General features: G+C 33.6%; 1 protein-coding gene across 1 annotated transcript; it reads right to left on the reverse strand.

The window, feature by feature from the left end:
* Nucleotides 1-2,697: 2,697 nt before the first annotated feature.
* LOC114166408 lies at nucleotides 2,698-6,585 on the reverse strand. The gene is made up of 4 exons (XM_028051141.1): nucleotides 6,124-6,585; nucleotides 4,865-5,677; nucleotides 3,216-4,133; nucleotides 2,698-2,891 (listed from the first exon to the last, which is right to left on the reverse strand). Exons 1-4 carry the CDS (start codon nucleotides 6,202-6,204, stop codon nucleotides 2,850-2,852), a joined length of 1,854 nt encoding a protein of 617 aa, XP_027906942.1. The 5' UTR covers nucleotides 6,205-6,585; the 3' UTR covers nucleotides 2,698-2,849.
* Nucleotides 6,586-15,965: the final 9,380 nt, after the last annotated feature.

A 15,965-nucleotide genomic window follows, 5' to 3' on the forward strand; every position in this document is an offset into this window, starting at 1 on the left:
AAATAATCATTTAGAACAACAAATGAACAAGATGAGTAAGACAGTGAGAAACCTGAACTTCAAACAGAAAGTACGAAGTTTCCATGAATGTTTACCTGACCTCACTATCTGGGCAACTAAAGCAGGCAGAGACTCTGAAGAAAGTTTCAAAGAAAAGAATACTACAATATTAGAAATTTTCGTTAACTATTTTACACCTGTGGTGTTCACACGCTATAGTCTGGTAACAACAACCAATAATGCGTTAAATTTGTAATAATTATTGCCATTGTTTTTGCAATATATTATTACATTTTGGTGTGCACTTTGAAATTTAAAAGTTAAAAGTAATGCAGCTGAGAGAAGAACTTTTGGGTTATAATAATAAAACATGTTGTCCTTAAAGATTAGGTAGATATGTACGATGGTCTTGTATTGATTTTATTTTACTATTCTTTGTATGACTGATTACAACCACCTCTGAAGTCGTTTTAAAATATCTTAAATGACTTTAGTTTTGTTGGTCTCCTTAAGAATACCAACCAAACAATGTATCAAATTTTTTGACTTCTTGCATTATAATATATCTTACATGACTTCATTTTTTTTTTTTTGGTCTCTTAAGATTACCAACCACCCAATGTATCAATTTTTTTGACTTCTTGTATTAGCTACAAATATGAAGATTTTATTAAGTGTACTAACTTTAAATTTGCGAAGTTTATCTAAACTTAAATTAAATATAATGGTAAACCCATATCTAGAGCAGAGGTAAGTGGGTTTCATCGTCACCGTTTTCATTGCTTCCTCTTTCTCTTTCTCCTCCTCCTCTTTTTATCTCGTCTATCGTCATCGGTTGCAACCTTTCACTTGCAGCTCCGTCGTCGTCCTCCTCCTTTTCTTTTCTTCTCCCCCTTTGACCCATTCCAATTATAAACATTTTTTCGTGAGAGTTGATGCCTGTTTATTTTGACATAGTAAGACATGGTCAAAAGCCAAAGCGTGAACATTTTCTTATTTTGTTTAGTTCTTATTTACTTTTAAAATGATATATTTATAGAATAATAGTTTTTTAAAATGCTTATTTTCTCTTTTCTTAAAAGATCTTAAAAAGTTTCTTCCAAATTTAAAACACTCCTAGAAAATCCTTAATTAATGACCAATTTAAGTGACAAAAAATAATTAGTTACTATAATATTCAATTTATAAACTAAAAATTATTAGTAACTAAATTAATTTTAAAACGTTATAATTAGTAAATAAAATAGTTTTCATCATGAATTAGTTTTTAAATTGGTCAATAACTTTAACTATTTAAGTTTTGACTACCAAAAAAATTAATTTTTAATTACGAAATTGGTTTCTAAAAATATTTATTTGTAGTGAAAACCATCGCTATTAATTTTTACTATTATATAATAATGTACAGTTAAAAAAAGAAAGTGTGAAGTAATCATTGAAAATGGTATATAATAGTATTGTGATATGATGTCAATAAGTAATACCTAAAAAAACCTATTAAATTTATAAAGTAATTTTTATTTATCTATATTAAAATGAACATTCGGAAAAAAATAATGATTTAAAAAATTTCAGAGATAAAATAAAACAATATTATGCAAAAACTAAAACAAATTGTTTAAAATTTATTTAAACTCAGATCATGAACGGGTTAATTTTATGCATACTTAAAACATGTTTATGTTTTTATTTATCAACTTTTAAAATTAAAGAATTCATAAACTGTATCAAGAAAATTGTTGTAAGGGCAAAGTTCTGGTAAACGGAACCTAAAATTCCAAGCGCAAACGTCTCAGATTATAGTTAAATTAAACATGTTTCGTGAACCAATAATAATGTTGCGAATGACGAAGATGCTCCGGTGTGGTCTGCGGAAGAGAATGTTCATCTCTCTGTTAAAGCTGCCAAAATTTCATCAATCAACAATTACAAACACCGTGTTGACCAACCTTATTTAGGCTAGTTATAATTACATTCCACATTCCATCATGTAGTGCATTTGGATTTGGCCTATCTTTTATTGTATTAAACACTCCAAAGCTCTGAGTACATGCTAGGAATTTTGTTTGTGTACAAAAATATCGCCTAGATAGTTTTCATGAGAACATTATGTACCTAGTGGAGATTGTGGAACAGAAGATATACAAGATATGTAAATGGATTTGAATACCCAAAATATTCTAGTATGAATAAATTCATTCTTTACTGGTAAAAAGTAGATAAAATTAAGAACAAATGAATACAAACACATTTTTTTTTTAAATTTTTATCAGTATATAAGCACACATAATTCAGTCAATATTTAGTGACAGACTTCATGACTTCACCTTTACTCAATACACCGTTCATCACTTTTAATCTCACACACTACATAATATAAATAATAATGTATTTCATCTTCAACTTTGATTAGGTAGAGCAACACATTTTTTTTTTTATAATTTTTTGAAACACAATCACACGCAGTAAAATAGGTACATATTCATCTTCATCCGTTCTTTATGCCTTCAGTCTCTTCTTAATTACTGCAATATTGGAGTCGGCAACACAACCTAAACAAATTATAAGAAGTGAAAGTAGTATTATAGTGAATATCATGTTATACATAAATCTCAAAACTAAAAACTGACAAAGAAAATATCCACTTAAATTGATATGAATAAAACATAAACTGACACTAATATAAAATTGCTTACGTAATAAGCATGTTATGCTGTGAAAAACTGCTTCCATATAATTATCACCTACATGCGCATAGAGCAAATGATAGTGTAACTGACCATAAAAAAGTAGCAACTTAAGTAGCATTATTCGATGTACCTTGTTCGCTATATCCATCAGTATCTGAACTATTGAAGAACTGAAATGATGGCACCAGAAGCGTCTGGAGCCTATTTAAAACGAAAGTATATGCACAAATTAATTTCAAGCACGATGCAACTCAAAAGCACATTACGCTAAAAATAACGTTCTCAATTCAAAGCACGAATAATCAGTCTTGTTTATGGCTTTGATACTGAATTCCCCTTCGAGAATTAGTTGAATTATATTTTTCCATGGAATAAAAAGATCTTAGCCTACTTATAAGTTCTTTCGAAACAAAATGTCTAGTATTTTTAATGAAAATGATAAAGAAAAATTAAGAATGTTACAAATTAGCAGGGGTTGTACTCCTAATTCTATGTAAAAAGATTAAGATGAAAAAGTATGCATACCTCTTCTTCAGAAGTTCTGTGCAGAGCGGAATTAAGATGAGTTTCCTTTCGCGGTCTCGCATATTCTGAATAATACCACGGATTATCTATTTTGTTGGATGCACTGAAGGTTTTCATGGAGCTGCACTTGATGATGTGGACTTCCTCCAAGGATGGAAAACTTAAAGTAAAACTGCCATCGTAAAAGCACCTTAGCTCATCTAATTTTTCAAGATATAAATCTTGGAGCTGCTCAAATATTATTTCGACGTCCTCATCAGATTCCTCCCCCTCCTTTGATACTATCTCTTCAATTGATTTACATTCTTTTATCTTCATAATTATGAGTTCACCCAAACTTTTTGCTGTTGAAGATGTGAACAAATATGGCAGGCTATTGCAACTTTGTACCTTCAAATACAGGAGTTGCGGAAATATTATCTCATCCTCCTTGGATTCCTCTTCAACAATTGCCATCAATCCCTCGCAGTCTTCCACTATTAGATTTTCAAGTTTCCCAAGATCTCGGGCTACTGACGCTGGAAACACGCTTTTAAGGGATTTGCAAGTATCAACAAACACTTCTTGCAGATGGTGCAAGCTCAGTATTCCACAAGGATCTTCATTCCAAACATTCTCCAGATTTCGAAGGTTTGATAAAACCAATTTTTTCAGTGGAAAAGTAATGAATGTGTGTTTTGTACATTTGACATCAAATATGGTTTTGACATAATCACAGTATTTGACTTCCAATGTCTCCAATTTAGGTAATAAAGGAAGTAAATGGAAGGGCAGCACTGCATCTGATAAAAACTGGCAGTCCTCCACAAATAAATTGGCCAACTCACTGAAACACAAGTAGGAGATATGCAGTGAGTCATGCCATATCTCTTGTAGTTTTGGCCTCCTTTTCAGATCAAGTTCTTTAAGTTGTGAAATCTGCACGTGCAACAATAAATAAAAATAAGAAACTAATTATTTACAAGAGTCAGGGATATCTTTTAAGTTAGAACTCTGCAAATAAGAAATACTCACTACTTTTTACTAATAGTTGTTTTTTAGTATGAAAAAGTCAGTTGACAATATTTAGAAGAAATTTTGTACCGAATAATGTTTTCTATTTTACATTACTTGAGTTCAAGAGTTCCAAAAACAAGTTAAGAATTGAGGCTTACAATTTTATTTAGTTGTCCTAACATAAGATAACTAGTTCAACCGTTACAGTATGTTTAAGAATGTAAGTAAATAAAAGTTATTGTTATGAATATGAAAATATAAATTTATTTTAAGCAAGGTTCTTTTCCATTCATTTTCTTACTTTATATAATAATTAAAATTATATATATATATATATATATATATATATATATATATATATATATATATATATATATATATATATATATATATATATATATATATATATATATATATATATATATATATAGCCTTGATTGCATAGGTTATTGTTAATAGTTTAAGTATGATATTCATGACTAATTATTTTGAAATACATTATAAAAATTGTCCAGCATGTTGTCCTAAGCCGTCTTGCATGTTTAAACAAAATCTATAAATATATGTCCATACATAACGAAATGGGTTCAAAGATGTTGTATCTATAACGACAAGAATCATTACAGTTTCAATAACAAAAGTTAAACACATACCTCTCTCTCAAATTTCTTTCGCATAGTAGAGTCGAGATCAGTTTCCAATGGAATATTTTCGTAATCAATTGTCACTTGAGTCAACTCGTCTGCTTTTAGTGTACTTGGACATAATGTTACCATCTCAATGCAATGTGTTATTGATAACTCTTTTAAGGATGGGAAACTTAAACTCCCTCTGTAAAGGCTTCGGAGATTCAATAAATTATCAAGATTCAAACATCTGAGCTGTGGAAATATAATCTCATCGTCATCTGATTCCTCCTCCTCCTTAGACACTATCTCTTCAATTGATTTACACCATTTTATTTCCATTCTTTGGAGTTGAGCCAAACTTTTGGCTGTAGAAGATGTGAACAAATATGACAAGCTATCACAGTTTTCTATTTGTAAATATATCAGATTGGAGAAAGACACTGTGCATGTTACCAAGTGTTTCAAACTGCAACAACAGATAACTTCAAAGGTTTCTAGATTTCTGATAAAGGGTTCAGTCCAAGAGTTCTCTAACCCAATGAAAACTAGTTCTGCAAGGAACTCCAAGCGTAATTCTTTGAGTTGTAATAGAAGTTCACTATTATTAGGTCTTTGATGGCAGAAAATCGCCTTGAAGGAACTACTACACACCATAAGCTTCTTTACATTTGGCAATTGTTGTAGAAATCCGTACTCCGGAAATTCACCACACTCAATATCAAAGCACAGACCGAGAACTTTTAACTTGCTTAAAAGGTTTCTCTGAAATTCTCCATCCTCAATCATCTTCAATTCATTTTCATCCACTATCAGACGCTGTAAGTTGGGTGTAATTAGCTAAAACGAGAAACCAATAATGAATTAGAAGCAGGCTATAACAGCCTTAGATTCCGCTCTCTCTATATAAAATTGAAATTGTGAACTTTAATGCTAAATTAGTCTGATAATTGGTGAAAAACTAAATAAATCAACATAAAATAAAAATAGAAGTGAACAAGTAAATTTAAAGGAAAAAAACGTTTATTCCAAAGAAAAACAAAAATATGAACTAGCCAGGCCAGACTGCTACCGTATGTGCTTGCAACGACTTTGAGTTCAAAATTAATTTTCGGATGAAAATTTTGATAAATGGGATAAATAGAGTGGTTCGTACGTGAAAAAAATAGTGAAAAATCTTTGGATGGTTGGTAGGAGAATGTTTATCCCTCTTAACACATGATATGATATATGATACAATGCATGTACACGAATGTATGTAATTGACTTGGAAAAAATGCCCATACCTCAAATGTTGGTGTTGGATGACGAATGCAAGATATACTGTTATGCTTGAACTTGGGCAAATCCCATAGTGTCAATGTCATCAAACCGGGTAACGTAAGCTTAGTATTTGTTTGTTTTGGATCAGCTGGATTAGACTGTGTAACAATTTCATCTGGATCTTCATCCCAAACAGTTTCCAGATTTGGCAGCTTCCATAAAACTAATGTCTTCAGAGGAAAAGTGGGTGTGCCTTGAGCACATTGGACATCAAATATGGTTTTGACAGAATCACACTTTCCAACTTTCAAGGTTTCCAATTTAGGTAATAGAGGAAGCAAAGTGAAGGGGAGTACACATGATAAAAATTGGCACCTATCCACAATGAAGGTTTTCAAGTATCTGAAGCTAAAGTATGGGATCTGCAGTGAGACACTCCATATCTCTTGTAGGTCTGCCCTGTCTCTGAACTCAATAATGCTTTGCCTTTCCCGTGATTCTCTCTTTCAAAATCATCACATGTAAACGAATAAATAATAATATGAATTTAATCTCTTTCAAGGAATAACAAGAATTCAGACTTTTTAACAGTTTTGCTAGAAGTATGATGTATCACCAACTCTATTTATAACTAGTATTCAGAGAAGTATCGAGCAACTTTATAGTTTTTCTTTCCAAATTACATTTTCATCACAAAATTCTGTTTGAAAACACGGTAAAATTAATTTGAGTTTGATTTAAATTCTATCGTAAAATTGAAAATCGTTTACACCGTCAACTTTCATTAAAAACAACGAAATACTCAGACATGTATTATTATTAAAGTGTAATGCAAATTCTAGAAGAATCTAGAAAATCATAAGATAAAAGTATTGAAATGTAATGAAAGTTCTAGAACAAAGTAGAAAAGCCTAAGATATGAAGAAAAATATCAAGAACATTCTACATAGGCAAAAATCTAGAACATTCCACACAAGTTGTGGCTAGCACTTTCTAGAATACTCTATAGGTCTATAAATACCCATGTACTCAATCATTTGATGTAGGCCAAGAACTAAGATCACATCTAACACACCACTCTCACTACTACAACTACATACTCCTTCCAACTACAACTTTCACACTCTACTATCTACACATTTTCTCTATCCCTTCAACTACCCCTTTCACAACCTTTGAAACACTAACAGGGGTACCAGAGCCAGGTTCGATCATTTATTGGGCGTAGAAAAATTACTCTATTACTTTCAAAACCTTCCTTCTATACTTCCAAAAGAAGAGAGTTTTTTCTCTTAACCTATGGCTTCTAACATTGTTCACTTTTCTTCAGTCCCCCTACCAGTTTTTACCGGTGAAAATTTTGACCTCTGGAAACTCAAACTAAAGACATATTTTATCTCACAAAAATTGTGGGATATTGTTCAATCTGGTTATACAAAACCAGATAATATTGAGACTCTATCTGAGGAGGAACGAAAAAACTAGAAGATTCTGAACAAAAAGATGCTCAAGCATTGTTTGTTCTTCAACAAGCTGTTGGAGAAACTATTGCCAGGAGGATCATGGATGCAGAAACTGCAAAAAGGGCATGGGATATTTTAGAAGAAGAATTTGAAGGCAATGAACAGGTACGCTCCGTTAAACTACACTATCTAAGAAGAGAATTTGAGACCATCAGAATGAAGGAATTTGAGACCATTGAAGAATACTATGGAAGAATAAAAGAAATAGTGAATAAAATGAAGTTATATGGAAAAGAAATTAAGGAAAAAAGAGTGGTAGAAAAAATTCTTATCACTCTCACAGAGAAATATGATTCCATAGTAGCTTCCATAGAAACTTCCTCGGATCCATCTTCTCTATCGATAAGTAAATTAGTTGGTCTCCTTGGAGCGCACGAAGCAAGATTAAATAATCGTGCTGATACAAATTCAGTGGAAAATGCCTTCCAATCAAAGCTCAAATTACAACCCAAAAGGAGAGAAGAAGGAGAAAAGAAAAATATTGAAGAATATTCTAGAAGCAAAGATTCTAGAAATTTCTCTGGAAGCAAGAAAGATAAATATCCTCCGTGTGGCATTTGCAATAAGTCAAGTCATGCAGAAAAAGACTGTTGGCATCGTGGGAAGCCAATATGTCATTATTGCAAGAAGCCTGGTCACGTGGAGAAGTATTGTCGTAATAAAAATAAGCACCAAGCAAACTTTGCTGAAGAACATAATCAGGAGCAACGTTTATTCTATGCTAATCAAGAATCTCATAGTGGAGAAGGAAATTGGTACTTGGACAGTGGATGCAGCAATCACATGGCCAAAGATCAAAGCATCTTCAAAGACATTGATAAATCTGTCAATGTCAAAGTTTGACTTGGAAATGGCGCCACAGTGGAGTCTCAAGGCAAAGGAACTGTCATGGTGGAGACAAAGAAAGGTACGGAATTCATCAAGGATGTTTTACTAGTTCCCAATCTTAAAGAAAATCTTTTAAGTATTGGCCAAATGATGGAGAATGGGTATTCTCTTCACTTTGAGAAAGATACATGCAAAATTTATGACAATAGAAGGATAGAAATTGGTGAAGTAAAAATGGAGAAGAGAAATAGAAGCTTTCCCATAAGCTTCAAACCTGGAACTAATATTGCCATGAAGGCGGAAGTTGATGACTCATGGCTTTGGCATAGGAGATTTGGCCACTTCAACACACATGCCTTAAAGCTTCTATATCAAAAAAACATGATGAGGGATCTTCCTTACTTGAAGGAGAACAATAAATCATGCGAAGGATGTCTTCTCGGCAAGCAACACCGATTGCCATTCTCAACAGACAAAGCATGGAGAGCAAAAGATTTACTAGAATTAATCCGCACCGATGTTTGTGGATCGATGAGGACGCCTTCACATCACAACAACAGGTACTTCATCCTCTTCATTGATGACTTTTCTAGAATGACATGGGTCTATTTCTTAAAGGCAAAGTCAGAAGTCTTTGGAATATTCAAGAAATTTAAGGCTCTTGTCGAGAAACAAAGTGGAAAACAGATAAAAGTACTTAGAAGTGATCGTGGAAAGGAGTACACATCTCGTGAGTTTGACAAATTCTGTGAAGATGAAGGCATAGAACGACAACTTACAGTCGCATATACTCCACAACAAAATGGTGTTTCAGAGAGAAAGAATCGCACAGTCATGGAGATGGCGAGATCAATGCTGAAGGAGAAAGGACTACCAAATACATTTTGGGCAGAAGCAGTCTACACTGCGGTCTACCTACTCAATAGATGTCCTACTAAAGCAGTTCAAGATAAAACTCCAATCGAAGCCTGGAGCGGTAAGAAACCATCAGCTAAACATCTAAAAGTATTTGGATCTGTTTGCTATATTCATGTTCCAGACCAAAAGAGACACAAACTAGAAGACAAGACCGTACGAGGCATCTTCTTGGGATATAGTACACAATCCAAAGGCTATAGAGTCTATAATCTTCAAACAAAGAAGCTAACTATCAGCAGAGACATTGAAGTAGATGAAAGCGCTACTTGGAACTGGGAAGAGGAACAAATTGAAAGGAAGACAATATACATGCCCAACAATGAACCAACTACAAGCCAAGAAGATAATGATCAAGATACCATTATAACTCCAGAATCTCCTGCAACTCCAACATCAATTCAAGATCAAGAAGAATCATCGCCTGAATCTACTCCGAGACGAATCAGATCTCTAACAGACATCTATGAATCTTGCAACTTGGCCATACTAGAGCCTGGAACCTTTGAAGAGGCCGCAAAACAAGAAGAATGGGTCAAGGCAATGAAAGAAGAGATAAAGACAATAGAGAAAAACAACACTTGGGAGCTAGCAGATTGTCCAAAAGATAAAGATATCATCGGAGTTAAGTGGGTCTTCAAGACAAAGTTAAACCCTGATGGTACCATACACAAACACAAGGCAAGGTTGGTAGCTAAGGGTTATTCACAACAACCTGGAGTAGACTACAATGAGACATTTGCTCCAGTTGCTCGACTAGACACAATAAGAACTCTAATAGCCCTTGCAGCACAAAAAGGATGGAGCATCTACCAATTAGACGTCAAGTCTGCATTCCTCAATGGTGTTCTTGAAGAAGAGATCTATATAGAGCAACCACCAGGATTTGTGGTTAAAGGCCAAGAAGGCAAAGTGTTGAGATTGAAGAAAGCTTTATATGGCCTGAAACAAGCTCCTCGTGCATGGTATAGCAGAATCGATCAATATTTCACCAGTCAAGGATTCAGGAGGAGCAAGAGTGAGCCTACACTATACATCAAGACACAAGGTCAGCATACTCTTTTACTCTCTCTATATGTAGATGATCTTATTTATACTGGAACCAACACAAAGATGTTGATGGAGTTTAAAGAAGATATGATGAAGACCTTTGAGATGACTAATCTTGGCTTGATGAGTTATTTCCTCGGCATAGAGGTAAGTCAAAGAGATGATGGAATATTCATCTCACAAAAGAAATATACAGAAGATTTGCTAAAGAAATTTAAGATGTACGGGTGCAAACCTGTAAGCACACCACTAGTGACGAATGAGAAACTACAAAAGGTGGATGGCGCACCAGAAGCTGATGCATCTCGATACAGGAGTCTAGTTGGAAGTCTACTTTATCTGACGGCTACACGACCAGATATCATGTTCGCTACAAGTCTCTTATCAAGATTCATGCAAAACCCAAGCCAAATACATCTTGGCGTAGGCAAAAGAATTTTAAGATATCTACAAGGAACCAAAGAGTACGGTATATGGTACAAATCCATAGGCAATCCAACATTGCTTGGTTATACTGATAGTGATTGGGCAGGGTCAGTGGACGACATGAAGAGCACCTCAGGCTATGCTTTCTCACTTGGATCGGGGATATTCTCTTGGGCGTCAAAGAAGCAAGCCACAGTTGCACAATCAACCGCTGAAGCAGAATATGTGGCAGCCGCTGAAGCAACAAGTCAGGCTATATGGCTTCGAAGAATACTCAAAGATATGGGAGAAAAACAAAGTGGCCCTACTACAATTAATTGTGACAATAAATCAACCATTGCAATGACAAAGAATCCTGTGCATCACAGCAGAACAAAACATATAGCAATTAAATACCACTTCATCAGAGAAGCGGAAACAAATATGAAGATACGACTTAAGTACTGCCCGACAGAAGATCAAATTGCAGATATCTTCACAAAGGCCTTACCAAGACCAAGATTTGAACTACTACGCGCTATGCTTGGAGTTACCGAATTTGCATCAAGGAGGAGTATTAAAGTGTAATGCAAATTCTAGAAGAATCTAGAAAATCATAAGATAAAAGTATTGAAATGTAATGAAAGTTCTAGAACAAAGTAGAAAAGCCTAAGATATGAAGAAAAATATCAAGAACATTCTACATAGGCAAAAATCTAGAACATTCCACACAAGTTGTGGCTAGCACTTTCTAGAATACTCTATAGGTCTATAAATACCCATGTACTCAATCATTTGATGTAGGCCAAGAACTAAGATCACATCTAACACACCACTCTCACTACTACAACTACATACTCCTTCCAACTACAACTTTCACACTCTACTATCTACACATTTTCTCTATCCCTTCAACTACCCCTTTCACAACCTTTGAAATACTAACAATTATAGATGTTCACTAAATAAAAAAAAATATTAAACACGTACCTCCATAAATTCCTTCCTCAGAGTAGAGTTGAGATCAGTTTCCAATGGAATAGCATTTGATGATCGTTCAAGTTTAACTTGAGACAACTTGCCTGTCCCTAGCGTACCTGGACATAAAGTTATCATCTTGTAGCAACTTGTTAGTGACAATTCCTCTAAAGATGGGAAACTTAAACTCCCTCTGTAGAACTTTCGGAGATTCAACAAATGTTCAAGATTCAAAAGGCTGAGCTGCGGAAATATTATCTCATCCTCATCTGATTCCTTCCCCTCCTCTTTAGACACTATCTCTTCAATTGAATAACAATTTTTTATCTCCATTCTTTTCAGTTGACACAAACTCTTGGCTGTTGAAGATGCGAACAAATATGATAACCTATCGCAACTTTCTACTTTCAGATATGTAAGGCTGGAGAAAGACACTCTGCATGTTACCAAGCTTTTTAAACTTGAACACCTAGTGACTTCAAAGGTTTCTAGATTTTTGATAAAGGACTCAGTCCAAGAATTTTCTAACCCAATGGAAACCAGCTCTCCGAGGGACTTCAAGTGTAATTCTTTCAGCTGTAATAGAAGTCCACTATAATCTACATTATTAGGACTTTGACAGCAGAACATCTCCTTCAAGGAACCACCACTCACCATAAGGTTTTCTACATTGGGAACCTGTTGTAGAATTTCGTGTCCAAGTACATTCGAAAGTAAGCAGAGAATAAGAACTTCTAAGTCGTCTAAGAGGTTTCTCTGAAATTCTCCACGCAAAATCTTCTCTACTCCATTTTCCCACAGTAACAGGCACTGTAATAACCACAAAAAACACAACAAAGCAGGTTAGGACTGGTAAAGACAATAACTCTTAAATTTTCATGCCAAAAGATACCATTAATTAGTGACGAATTTATTCTGAGTTTAAGATTTAAGATGGAAAATATTATAAATGAGACAATTAGTGGTTGCTATGAATAAGAAAATGAGTTAAAAGGTTTTTTAAATCGTAGTAGATTGTTCATAAAGATTGTGGCAGCATGAACAAGTAGAATGGCGTAAGCATGTATCCATATTGAACAATATGATAAGTTTTTATGAGAGACAAATCATTCTGGAGTCCCATTAATATTCAATAACTTTTTCCCTAATCCAATAATGCAACAAGAAGAAAGTGCTAAAATGTAATACCTTTTCAGTACGGAGTTGATCCTTAGTATGTGATTCTAGATGTGTATAAATGTCAGACTTGAGTTTGCAGAAGTAAAAGTACTTGAAATTGGGCAAACACAGTAGTTCCAACGACGTCACACGGGGACAGGGAAACATAAGCTCTAGACTTCTGCCTGTATTGTTCTCTGCGACAATAGTCATCAATCGTTCACAGTCTTTAACTTCTAGATTTTCAAGATTCACAAAATCTTTAGCTACAGATGCGGGAAACACGGTTTTAAGGCGTTTACAATTATGAACAGACACTTGTTGTAGATGGTGCATGCTTAGAACTTCATGTGGATCTTCGTTCCAAACGTTCTTCAGATTTGGCAGTTTCCGTAAAAGCAATTTCGTCAAAGGAAACGTAATTAATGTGTCTTTTGTTGTACATTTAACATCAAATATGGTTTTCACAAAATCACAGTTTCCAACTTCCAATGTTTCCAATGTAGATAATAGTGGAAGGAGAGGAAAAGGTAGCACTGCATCTGATAAAAATTGGCAATCGTCCACGATCAATTTGGCCAACTTATTGAAACAGAAGTCGGATATATGCAGTGAGCCATGCCATATCTCTTCTAGTCCTGGCCTAAATTTGAGAACAAGTTCATCGAGCTCTGCAATCTACAGTGAAAAAAAAATGAAAATAGTTATTTAAAGAGCCAATGATGTCACATTTAATACATTATCATTTCACTCTCATGTCATATGAAAACGCTTTGTTATTTTTAATTTTTTATTCTGCATTATTTAAGTATAATACTTTTAACTTTTTTTCCCAAAATTTCATCACAATTAATAATTAAAATTGTAAAGAAATAGTATAATTGTAATTTAAATTATATATACAGAGTATAAATTTTAATTAAAACTTATAGATTAAATTGTAATAATTAAATTACATCCATTTATTATTTTGAAAAAATCGATAAATTGTAATAATTTTTCAGTATCTGATAAGTGTGAAAAATACTTATTATTCATGTTTGATTGAACCTATTAATTAATTGTATTTATTTAAGTGTTTTGCAAAAAGATTTAAGATATTTTAGGTTTCTTTTTAAGATAAGTATATATATATATATATATATATATATATATATATATATTTTGGATTATTGTATAGGAAAGTGAAGGATCAGAGAAGAAGTGAGAGTTGCACTGTCACGACACGATCTTGTCGTCCAGTGAGAATGTTTTGTCGTCCAGCAAAACTACTACGTCCAGTGAGAAAACAGTTTTCTAATGGTTAAAGTTTCGAAAGTTACACGAAATTGGGTGTGCTGGTGTGTGGGAACGCAACAAAGCTAGGAAAATACGAGAAAGGTCATTCTAGGGCAAGAAGAACTCAAATTCTTTCATTCATTCCATCAATTCCATCCTACTTTTGTGCTCTAAATGCTTAAGAGTGACTAAACTCCTCTTTCATTGAAGTTGGATGTAATGAACTTGTACTATTTGTAATTTTCCTATGCAATATAATCTCAATCTTTGTTCATATGTTTTATCTCAATTATTCATGTGCATGATGAAAATCTTTGCTATATGGTTGTATCTAATCGTTGAAAAATGAATTGGAACTTAACATTTGATAGAACAACCATGAGATTGAGTTCTAGGAATAGACTAATCTCTAGGTCAAACTAGACATTGTATCTTAATGCAAGTCTTGTGTTTAAATAGTCAAGGAATTAATGTTTTGGCACATAGATTTAGAACTTGTCTCTAAGGAATTAGGGCTAGTATATCTATGATGTGGATGTTTGAGCAAGATAGAGAAATTGTGTAGGAAATATTGCAATCTTATGGTTTATGAAATCCAACCTTAGTGAAGTCTCCCCTAAATTATTTAATAACTTTATTGTTTAGTAATTTTGTATGTTGATATTGTGAATTAAATCAACCATTAATGTTGTCACCATTGCTAAAATTAGTAAATAATTATAATCAGATACACAAATGTAAATTTTTTGGAAAAACGATACTTGGACTTCCATTTTAATACTTGTAACGAATTGGTACATTTGTTAAAGAGTTAAGCCGTCTTCTATGGTTAAACATATATATAATAAAAGGGCTTGTAAAGTAAAATGTAAAATGATAACTGTTTACTTTAATAATGGCAATTTTTAATTGAAAATATGAAACACATACCTGTCTCAAATATTCCTTCAGTATAGTAGACTTGAGATCAGTTTGTAATTCTTCTGCAAATTCTCCAAGTTTAACTTGAGATAACTTGTCTGCCTCTAAATTACCTAAACAAAAATTTGTCATCTTCTTGCAATATGTGATTGTCAGTTCCTCCAAGGATGGAAAACTTAAACTTCCGCAGTAGAACCTTCTAAGACTGTTTAAACTTTTAAGACTCAAACTTCTGAGCTTGGAAAATATTATTTCATCCTGGTCTGATTCCTCCCCCTCCTCCCTAGACACTATCTCTTCAATTGATCCACACCGTTTTATCTTCATTTTTTTGAGTTGACTCAAACTCTTGGCTGTTGAGGAAGTGAACAAATATGATAACCTATGGCAACTTTCTGCTTTCAAATATGTCAGATTCGAGAAAGATACTCTGCATTCTGTCAATTTTTTTAACCTTGAGCAACTAATGACTTTAAAGGTTTCTAGGTTTCTGACAAAGTGCTCAGTCCAACAGTTCCCTAACCCAATAGAAACCAGCTCTTCATGGTGCTTCAAGTGTAATACTTTCAGTTGTAAAAGAAGTCCACTATAATCCTCATTAGGACTTTCACAACAGAACATCTTTTTGAAGGAAGTATCACATACCACAAGCTTCTCCAGATTGGACATTTGTTTTAGAATTTCATGTGGAAATACATCTGATTTACTACGAAAGTAGAGAGTAAGAAATTTTAAGTTGTGTAAGAAGTTTCTCTGAAATTCTCCGCGCAAAATCATCTCTACCCCATTTTCCCACAGTGACAAGCAGT

Source organism: Vigna unguiculata, chromosome 10 (assembly GCF_004118075.2).
Source record: "Vigna unguiculata cultivar IT97K-499-35 chromosome 10, ASM411807v1, whole genome shotgun sequence".
In the NCBI taxonomy this organism is placed as follows: Eukaryota; Viridiplantae; Streptophyta; class Magnoliopsida; order Fabales; family Fabaceae; genus Vigna; species Vigna unguiculata.

What these genes read in the sequence shown, in the direction of transcription:
- LOC114166408 (XM_028051141.1), bottom strand. Translation starts at nt 6,204, where the DNA reads ATGACATTGACACTATGGGATTTGCCCAAGTTCAAGCATAACAGTATA. An exon ending in ATCCAACACCAACATTTGAG is followed by an intron (nt 5,678 to 6,123) that starts GTATGGGCATTT and finishes TTCTCGTTTTAG; the next exon opens with CTAATTACACCCAACTTACA. An exon ending in ACAGAACTTCTGAAGAAGAG is followed by an intron (nt 2,892 to 3,215) that starts GTATGCATACTT and finishes CGTTTTAAATAG; the next exon opens with GCTCCAGACGCTTCTGGTGC.